The sequence below is a fragment of the Elephantulus edwardii genome, unplaced genomic scaffold (assembly GCF_000299155.1).
Source record: "Elephantulus edwardii isolate Elephantulus edwardi_28Jun2011 unplaced genomic scaffold, EleEdw1.0 scaffold00093, whole genome shotgun sequence".
NCBI classification, from domain to species: domain Eukaryota; kingdom Metazoa; phylum Chordata; class Mammalia; order Macroscelidea; family Macroscelididae; genus Elephantulus; species Elephantulus edwardii.
The window spans coordinates 4,824,734-4,835,138 of record NW_006399843.1 but is presented as its reverse complement, the minus strand read 5'-3'; the positions used below and the strand labels follow the sequence as shown (position 1 = coordinate 4,835,138).

Genomic DNA, 10,405 nt, shown 5'->3' with positions numbered 1-10,405 from the left:
CTACACCTCCATCTGGGCCCTGGGCTCAGCACCACCCAGAATGGGTACAGCAGGCTCCTTGTCCTCTAGAAAGGCAATCATGCCCTGTTTTTGGCTCCTGAGGGTCAGCTGCAAGGGGGTGCAGTCCACCCCGTCCTGGACATCCAGCCGGGCGCCGGCCTTGACCAATACTTTGAGGATGGCCGTGTTGCCCTTGAGGGCAGCCAGGTGGGCAGCTGTCCCGCCCACCCTGTTAATAGGCATGAACATTGACGTGGTGCTCCAGGAGGTTGGTGACACTCAGGAAGGCTTCTCTTTGGACTGCCAGGTGGAGCGGCGTCCAGCCAGACTGCTCAGCCACGTTGGGGTCAGCCCCACACTGCAGCAAGGCCGGGACCACCACCTCCTCTGCATGGCGGGCTGCCAGGTGCAGGGGGTCCAGCTCATGGCCTCTCGAGCCCCCAGGTCTGCATTGCTCTCTGCCAGCAGGTGGATGATCTCCAGGTGGCCCTTGTAGGCCGCCAGGTGCAGGGGTGTCCAGCCCCGCTGTGTGGGCAGCTCGGTGCTGGCTCCGTACCTGAGCAGCACCTTGCAGATAAGAAACCTGCCCCTTGCGGCCGCGGTGTGCAGGGAGCCATAGCCGCCCTGGTCGAGGGCATCGGGGACAGTCCCACTCTTCAGCAGGTGCTGGATGGCCCGCACCCTACCCCTCTCTACAGCCAGGTGCAATGGTGTCCTCAGGTTTTTCTGCTGAGCATTCAACTCAGCACCCAGGCCTGTGAGCACCTTGACCAGGCTGACATGGCCAAAATAGGCGGCCACATGTGGAGGATATTGCCCTCGGCCTCACACAGGTTGAGGTCAGCTTGACAGGAGACCAGGAGCCGCGACACATTCTCTAAGTTGTTCTGTGCAGCCAGGTGTAGGGACGTCCAGCCCTCATGTTCCTGGGCATCAGCATGGGCCCCGTGGTCCAGGAGCAGGCGAGCTGTCCGGTCATCCCCATTCTGGGCAGCTAAGTGTAGCAGGGCCCAGCCGTCCTCGTCAGCCAGGTCCAGCTGCTGGTCTTGTGCAGCGATGAGAAGAAGCATGTAGCCGCTGGCCGTCTGGCAGTCCACATCCATCTCGTGGGCCAGTAGCAGCCTTACCTGCTCCACACTGCCCTGCACCACCAGGAAGTGGAGGCGGCTGCCCTTGTTCTCATCACTGGGGACCACGCTCTCACTGTCCAAGAGCCGCAAGACCTGCTTCAAGTAGTCTCCAGAGTCTGCTGGGAGAAGAGGAGGCTGAAGCAGTTCACATGCCCAGAAGTCACTTAAGCCACTCCATGCCTGCATCCTGGAATTCTGGAATTAGCTTTGCTGAACACCTGGGTGGCACGGTTTGATTTGGGCTAATAGACAAAAAGTTGGCAGTTAGAAACCAGCAGCACCATGCAAGAAATGGCCTGGCAATCTTTACTCATAAAGATAACCACCAAAGAAACACTACGGCGTAGTTTGACTTTTTAACACATGGAGGGGTTAGAATGAACCTGGTGGCCCCCAATAGCAACAGCAGTAATGCAGTGCTAACTGCTACAGGTACAGTTCAGTTACCACTCCATTCAGATCTTATGAGAACTGAAGAAGAATAAAAAGCAAGGTCAGGAAGCATGAGTTCATATCCTGATTCCGCCACTTGTTGTTGCTATGTGCCATCGAGTCATTTGCAAATCATAGCGGTCCTATGCACTCTAGCTCTGAAACCTGCCCTGTCCTGAACCAGTCTCATCGTCTCTGACAAACCTAATCTGGTTACCTTAGTCACCGAGTCTATCCATCTCATCCTGGAGTCTTCCTCTCCTTCCTCTCTCTCACCCTTCCAAGCATGATATCCTTTTCTGAGGACTGATCCCTCCTGGCCATGTGCCCAAAGTATGTGAGATGGAGCATCCCATAACTGTAGCCGACTCTCTGCTTCTCTGAGTCTCTATATCTTAATTGGTAAAGCTTCATCTTGCAGCTATGAGGCCAAGCTAAAAGTTAAAAAGGTAAAAGCTCCCCCAGGACTGCCTAGCACACACAAAAAAGTGGACATACATTGAAAATAAATTTGTGGATGGAGTTCTAGACCCTGGACTTTTCCCAACACCAGGAAGATACCCCTTCCTTCTGTTCTACCCAGCAGTCTTAAAACCACCTCATTGCTATCCACGCAGCCCAGTGCCTGGTGACCCATGTGCATCAGAGTGGAACTATGTTCCACAGAGTTTTCAATGGCTGAAAGTCAAATGTGAACTAGGTTTCCAAGCCTTTCTTCTGAAGTGCCTCTAGGTAGACTTGAACCTTCAAACATTTAGGTTGCACCAGAGCACAGTAATAGTTTATACAACCTAGGGACTCCACATGACGGCATAATAGAATTTAAAATCAGAGCAAATAAAAAAAAATAGTGTTCACCCAGCTTCATCACCTGATATTCTGATCTAGCTATTCTGGAATAGGGTCCCGTAATTATTGCAATACACAGCTGGGTTTGAGAACCACTGTTCTAGGTTCTGGGCCAGGGAAGGAGGGATTCGATCTGCATCTCTAGAACAGGGACAGAATGGAAAGCCGAGCCAGGACCCCCCAGGGGCATATGCTATGCTGGAACATGGGTGGGGTGCCAGGAAAAGGGAGCTCTGGTGGCCTAGTATTAAGACGCAGCACTACCAACCAAAGGTAGGTCTTTGGAATCTACTGGCTGCTCTGTAGAAGTAAGACGGACACTCTACTCCCAGGCAATTTACTGCCTCTGAAACCATTGGAGGATCAGCTATGAGTTGGTTTCAACTCAAGACCAATGATTGAGTTTTGATTCTTGATTTTTGACAGGGGGAGAGGGAATTGAGTGAGATTCCTCTTGCTCCTCCACTGAGACCCTGGACTCACCACTGTCCATTAGCTCCTGGCTGGATTCCTCACTGACCTGCAGAAGGACCAGAAGACAAGGGTATGGGTCAGCAGCGGGGCAGCTCATCTGTGCTGTCCTCTCTTCCCATCCCTGACAGCAGTGTTCCCTTTGATCCAATCCCAGGGACCCTCCTTCTATGCCGTCCCTCTACCAGTTGGATTTAGAGGAAGGCACAGAGCAGGGAAGACCAGGCAGAATGAGGTGGCTAAGGGCCATGGCTTCCTCTTGGGGTGAATAGAAGGCAGAGGGAGCCTGTAGGTTCAGCTGGGAATGCCACATGACTGTCCACGTGCTGAGTCCAGACAGGAGAGCAGTGTGATTACAACGGTGCTCAATGCGCTTCAATGGTTGGGAAAGCTGAGCGCTTTGTCACTTCCACTCACTGAGAGAAGATAGGTCCTTCTAGAAGGCTCTGAGCTGGGGCCCCCACTTGCCCAGAGAGCACCTTTTCTTCCCTTTAGATGGACATAGTCCCAGACTGTGGTGACCTGGTCTGGCTGCAGTCCAACCTGTACACTCAGTCAGGCAGCCTCTGGAAGCACACATTTCTGGTCTACATGCCCAGAACCCACAGCAGAGCCCACTGGAAGCCCAGGGGCAGCCCTCAGCAGTCACCTCTAGGGGCCGGTCCAGCGATGGCTTGCAGGAGACCTTTCTGGCCAAGGCCTTGCTCTTCGGGTCTGTGACAGGGCTCGGGAGCAGGGACAGCAGCATGTCTGTCTCTACTGTGATGTCTGCTCCATGAGCGAGGGAAGAAAGGAAACAGCGGGTTGGTTGGCAGTCCCTGCCATGTTTTTGATACCCCAACATCCTCCATTCTCCACCAAATGCAACCCTGGGCACATTTATATCTACACGTGTGCATGAAATGGGAGACCGGGTCCCAACCTTGACCTTCTCTGAGGAATCAACACCCTTTTCCATGAAATGAAGGATCAGGACTAGGACTTTCTCAGGTGCTTACACTTACTCACAGAGACTGTGTTTCCATAGTCTCTGAGAGACTGGCAGCTTCACAAAGGGCCTGGAACCCCTTGATCTGGGCACAGTGACCCACAATCCAAAACCAGTCCTGAGCCCCAATCTGCAATCCTAAATCTCTTTTGATGTGATTTTGCCAGGGTGACCACATATCCTGACAACACTTTTATTGGTGTCCAGATGGTAAACCACTTGGAGAAGGTAGGGACAAGGGACTTTGCAAATCAAGAGAGATTTAACCTGAAAGCATGCTGAAAAGTGCAGAGGGTCAGAGAAAGAGAGGAAGACACTCAACAAGGTGAAATGACACAGTGACTACATCAGTGGGTTTGAGTATTGTGGTGGAGATCTTGAGGATGGTGCAGGATGGACAAAGTTCTAATCTGTTGGTCATAAATTCACTATGATGCACGGTCCACTCGAGAGAGCCTAACAACTACTAGAATATGAAGGTAGGGAGAGGCGTGTAGAGCCTCCAGTATAAACCAGCCGCCTCTCCCGGCTGGCTGCGCTAATCCAGCAAGCCTGAGGATACGTGGCTGACTGAGGCCTGACTCATCCATGTCTTCTGACTCCCAGCAATTAAGGGTTTCCCCTCTGCCGCTCCCAGGCACACACATTTATGGGCTCAGAGCCAGTTTTTAGCTGCCCCAGTTCCCAGTGCCATCCTCCCCACACTGCAGGGCTGACTCCCCTGAGAGGACAGCTTTGGCCCAGTGCTGCTGGTCTCAGTCCAGGTCTCAGAGAGGCTCCCACCCCCCAATATCTGTCCTCCCCTCCTCTCCCCTCCCTGCCACCACTCCTGTGCCCTCTGTGTGGGAGGCCAGATGAGAACCTGAAAAGGATGGCCTCTTCTTGGGGTCCTGGTCCCAGCAGCGCTTCATCAGATCCACCATCTGCTGGACCTCACCCGGCCACTCGTTCAAGATGGGATGCATAGAGGGCCGCATGCCCATGGCCACTTGGATGATGATGGTCATCATGTTGAAGCCTGTAGGAGGAAGAGGCCAGGGCTGTGTGCATGGTCTGAGGCAGGGTGAGGGGGTTTGAGTGAAGGAGGGTCAGGAGCCACACAAGGAGGCCAGTGCACATAGTAGGAGCTACATAGGTGTTTGTGAGTAAACAGTTAAGTTGTGAGTAGAGTTGTGTAGCATTCAGAAGCAGCTATCCTCCAGGCCAAGTTTGTATCTGACCCTGACACTGCAGGCCAAGTTAAAGACTTTCACCTGTGCCAGACTGTGCATACTTCCTGAGAGTCCAACTTATCACATGTAGTTGGCAGGGTGGGAGAAGGTAGGGATGAGGTAAGAGAGGCCCAGCCTGAAAGCCTCTGAGCTGACTTCCGCTGTAAGTATTGTCCTTGTAACTCCAGAGAATGAGGGCAAGGAGGAAGAGGGCAGGAGCCCCCAGTGCAAACTAGCCTCTTCTTCTGACCTCATTAACCCTTTGCATTCCCATAGTTCCCTCCCTGGATGCCATCAAGAGAGTGCCCGTTCCGGCCTTCACACACAGAGATACCTGAATATGGCTTCTTCTGGACGAGGATGTCCCAGATGACAATCCCAAAGCTGTGGGAGAGGATAGAGTTCTCTGAGTGTCCTTTCTGGATGTCCACCAAACCCCAGTCAGTGGACCCACATATCAGCCAGCCCCAGCAGAGTCTGTCCACCCATCATGCCCTGTCCAGATCTTCTCATCTCCCCTGGGCAGGATGGACTGACATCAGACCTCCCAGACCTCATCCTTGTCCAGCCCAGCCCTTTGGGCTGTAGGATCTAAGTACAAGATGCCTCCTGGCCCCCTTCTCACCTGTACACATCGTATTTGGGCCCCAGGCCTTGTTACCCTCCAGGAACATCTCTGGAGGAATGTAGCTGAGGGTACCCCTCAGTGCCAACCTCTCGATGTACTGCATCTGGGTTGACTGTTCCATCCATTTGGACAGACCAAAGTCTGACATCTGGGAAGAAGTCAGAGGGAGAGAATCGTGTGGCAATAGAGTTTTACAAAGCTGCCTTGGTCTCTCATTCCTCCTGCTGGCTACTTTCTTCCATATTTACTCAAAACTCAAATTTATTGTCGTTGGGTCAGAATCCACAGCTGACTCTCCAGTGTTTTTTAGAGGCTGTAAACCACACCACAGGAGATTGTTCATCTTATTCCCTCTGAGCCACTGGTGGATCCAACCCATTAGAGAAGCACCATCTTTGGGTTTGCAGCACGGTTCTTTCTGGACCACACCTCTAGAGCCTCCGCTTCCAGTGTGGTGTCTCAGTTACGGGCTTTCCACCCACTGGCGCCACCACTTACAGCTTGCTTGTTCCCAGACATGTATGTTCTTTTTTAAATTTTCTTTTTTTAAAAAAATTTTATTATTTTTGTGTGAGTGTACCGTCAAATCAGATCTGACTGGTACAGGAGGAGATTGTCCCTCCTTCCCCGGCAGAGCATCTGGTGGATTCGAACCGTGCGCCTCTGGGATTGTAGTTGCATCTCCTTACCACTAGGCCACCAGAGCTCCCCAACATTTATGTTCTTGAAGCCTCTGTTTCTTTATCAGTAAAATGAGAATGATATGATTACTGAATCCACTGTGTTACTATAAACATTGTGTGAGGCAGAACAGAGCATCGAGAACAGTGCATGGCACATATAAGTAACCCGAAAGTGTTGCCATTCTCCTGAGGGGCCATGGGTAAGGCTGGCAGAAGAACCCCTTTGATGAGCCGTTGCCCATCGCACCTCTCTGCACCTGGATTACTGACATCATTTTGCATATTGACCCTACCCCATCCATTGGTTCTTCACTATAGGCAAAGAATGGAGGATAGGGATTTTTCTACCCCACTTTAGAAACTCAGAATTGACACCCAAAGGTTATCCCAGGTCTTTATGCACAGCTTTCTGAGCCAGGTTCCTGTCCGTCTATCTCTGTTTTAAGTGTGATCTCTGCCTTCAGCATTTGCTCTGGAATGAAACTCTCTTGATAGGCCAATAGATCACTTAAATAGGTAACCTGTTCACCTACAAGAGTGAAAAGGGACAATGGGAGTGACTGAGATGCTTCTCACCTTGATATGCATGTTGCTGTCCAGAAGAATGTTGCCTGGCTTGAGGTCCAGGTGCAGCAGAGGTGGCTGAATGCTGTGAAGGAAGTTCACAGCCTAGCTGGTCTCATGATGATGCAGATCTTGAGCTGCCAGGAGAGGCTGTAGGTTGGCACCATCTTCTCCAGGGAGCCGTTGGCCATGAACTTCATCACAATGCCCAGGGGCTGCATGCACAACCCATAGATGGAGACGATGTGCTGAAACTTGATCTTCTCCATTTGGCTGCTTCTTCAATGAGACAATTCACATCAGAGCTATGGGGAGGAAGGAGCAAGACATGGAAGGGAATAGTCCATTAGTTACTGGAGCAATCCACAGAACACACAAATAGGAATGATAACAAGCTGAGGGGACCCAGAGAAGCCTCAGAAGCCTTCAAGGTAGTGAAGGAGAAATGGAGTTATGAAATGATACCCAGCAGGCAGCACTGGTTAAGATCCAGATGGCCAGGAAGGACGACTGGAAGTGAAGGCTTATGTAGGTGAAGGGTCAAGTCCATTCTGCAGAGGAGGCCTCAGAGAGCACAGATCACTGCCTGCTTTTTATTCTAGCCATTCATTTAGAGTTTAGCTCCCTTCAGAGATTGCAAGCCCCTGGAGAGCCAGTATTATGCTTTGTGCTTCTGGTTTAAAATAGCATTTATTGCAGTTTTGCTTATGAAAGTAGCACATGCGCCTCACAGAAAATTACACAGTGCTGTAAGGAAGAAAATGAAATAGTAATCCAATACATCAGTAATCCAACCTTCTAGGGCTGGTCTCTGGTAGTATGCTAGGTCATTCTTTTTACATTTTCTAGACATCTAATGATTGTTATGGGAGGACATCAAAGATATTATCCATGAAAAGAGTAAAGGTCATTATAAAGGCAGAAGAAGAAGTAAAGACCAAAAAGAGTGTCAAAAGAGACTATGAAAATTGGACTAGATCATTGAGGAGCCAAAATAAAGAGAAGAAATGCCAAAGTCAAAGAGATGAACAGAACATTTCAAAGGGCAACTCGACAAAGCAAAGTATTAAAACATAATGTGCAAAGTAATAGAGTTGGAAGATAAAAAAGGGAAGAATTTACTCAGCATTATTGAAGTTGAGAGAACTGAAAAATAAAAATTCAAGCAATGAGTTGCAATGCTGAGAGACATTCCGGTCAACATCTTGAATGATCCAGGAAGCATCAAAAGAATATGGAATGAATACAGAGTCACTGTACCAAAAAGAATTGATTGACACCGAAAAATTTTAGGAAGTTCTTTCTGAACAAGGGCCAATGTAAGTAAGGAAGAAGTTCAAGCTGCACTGATGGCACTGGTTAAAAATAAGGCCCCAGGATCAATGAATACCAGTAAATATGTTTCAACTAATAGAAGCAGCCCTGGAAGTGCTCACCAGCCTGTGCAATGAAATTTGAAGGAGCAAATATTTGGTTGATGGACTGGGAAAGATCCGTATTTGTTCCCATTTCCTTTCCACCCCTGCCAAATAAAAAGTGGTCCAACTGAAAGTGCAAATTATCAAATAACGCATTATTATATTAATAACACATGCAAGCAAAATATTGCTTAAGATCATAAAAAAATAGCTAGAACCATTGATAGAGAACTGCCAGACCATCAAGCTGGGTTTAGAAGAGTCCATGTTGCCAGGGATGTCATTGCTAATGTCAGATGGATCCTGGCTATAGACAGAGAATGCAAGAAGAATGTCTATTTATGTTTTCTTGACTATGCAGAAGTATTTGACTATGTGGGTCATAACAAATTATGGTTAACATTGAGAAGAATGGGAATCTCAGAACTTATTTTGTGCTCATATGAAAGCTTTACCTAGACCAAGAAGCTGTTGTCTGAACAGAAAAAGGGAACACCACATGGGGTAAAATCAGGAAAAGTGCACAACAGGGTTGCATTCTTTCTCTATACCTATTCAAACTGTACACTGAGAAAAATCATCTAAAATGCTAGACCCTATGAAAAAGAATGTGGCATTGGAATTGGAAGAAGACACCTCAACACAACTTTGCTTGCTGAAAGTGAGGAGGACTTGAAACGCTTGCTGTAGAAGATCAAAGACTATAGCCTTCAATATGGAGTGCATCTCAACATCAAGAAGACAAAAAATTTCACCAACTGCATTGATAAGAAACATTATGATAGATGGGGGCGGGGGATTGAAGTTGTCAATGATTTCATTGCCCTGGCATCCACAATCAATACCTTTGGTAGCAGCAGTCAGGAAATCAGGTGATGTATCGCATTGGACAAGTCCACTGTCAGGGATCTCTTTTTTTTATGTTAGTTTGAAGACTAATGTGTGCCTGGTTCAGGCCATGGTCTCTTCAATCACTTGTTACGCTTCTGAGAGTTGGACAATGAATAAGGATGACAGAAGACTTGATTTATTTGACCTGTGGCGTTGGAAAGTAGTACTGAATATCCATACACTGCCAAAAGACCAAATAAACATGTCTTGGGGAAAGTGTGGCTAGGGGAGGCTTTTCTTTGGAAAGTGACATCCTGTCCAGAAAGGTGAAGGCACAGCGAAGGAGGGGAAGGCCCTCAGAGAGATAGATTGACACAGGAACTGCTACAATGAGCTCAAGTGTGTCAGAGATGATGAGAATGGCACAGGTTAGGACAGGGTTCAGATCTGTTGTTTATAGGGTCACTATGAGTTACACTTGACAGCTCAGAACAGCAGATACCTTCCCCTCTTGGCTCCTTTCTTCTCTTTTCCCTTCTGATCACATAGTATGTGTTGCTTTGTGATCTTATTTCTCCACAGTAATGTATCAGGAGCACATTCCCTCATACCCTTCTCCTGCAGCATGGTCTTTAAGGTCTGCATGGTGCTCGGTTTTCCTAACTGAGCTATAATTATGCATCCTTGTACTCCCACAGCACACTGTTGTACACAATACAATGCATCTTTCTTGAACTGTCTGGAAGTCAAAATTTAGGGAAGGCTTTAGGAAATGCTCTGCAGGTGTTCTCAGAACAATAAATGTGCCAATTGTTATACATGGTTTTGGGATTTGGGTGATAAGGATTAAAGTGAAATGCCACTTACAAAAGCATAATATTTCCAAGACTGCTTTATGTAAGTTCCTGGGGTCTCTTTGGTGTCTCTGGATTCCAGGAGTGCCCTTCAATCCTCCCTCTGAATATAGATAGGCTGGAATGTGCCTTTAGCTTTCTATAGTCACAGTGGGCTTCAGGGCACCTCTGAGAGAGCTCTGACCTGCATACAGAGGAATGATAAGACATTTGCCCACAAAGTGAAAGAAGAACAGTATTTGGGGTCAGATCGCTCTGGTTTCAAATCCCTATTTCAACACTTCTATGATTTGGGGAATGCAAATTCTATGGGCCTCACTTTCTTTTTTAAAAATTTATTATTATT

At 48.4% G+C, this 10,405-nt stretch overlaps 1 protein-coding gene across 1 annotated transcript in view; it reads right to left on the bottom strand.

Annotated features, from left to right (window-relative positions):
• Window positions 1-10,405, bottom strand: part of ANKK1 (ankyrin repeat and kinase domain containing 1) — a 34,331-nt gene continuing 23,926 nt past the window's right edge. The window contains 13 exon segments of the mRNA XM_006890787.1: window positions 1-234; window positions 236-411; window positions 414-812; window positions 815-1,246; window positions 2,895-2,931; window positions 3,532-3,650; window positions 4,733-4,888; window positions 5,416-5,465; window positions 5,707-5,731; window positions 5,734-5,857; window positions 6,969-7,078; window positions 7,081-7,227; window positions 7,230-7,261. Of these exon segments, the coding sequence (XP_006890849.1) occupies window positions 1-234; window positions 236-411; window positions 414-812; window positions 815-1,246; window positions 2,895-2,931; window positions 3,532-3,650; window positions 4,733-4,888; window positions 5,416-5,465; window positions 5,707-5,731; window positions 5,734-5,857; window positions 6,969-7,078; window positions 7,081-7,227; window positions 7,230-7,261 (2,041 nt within the window).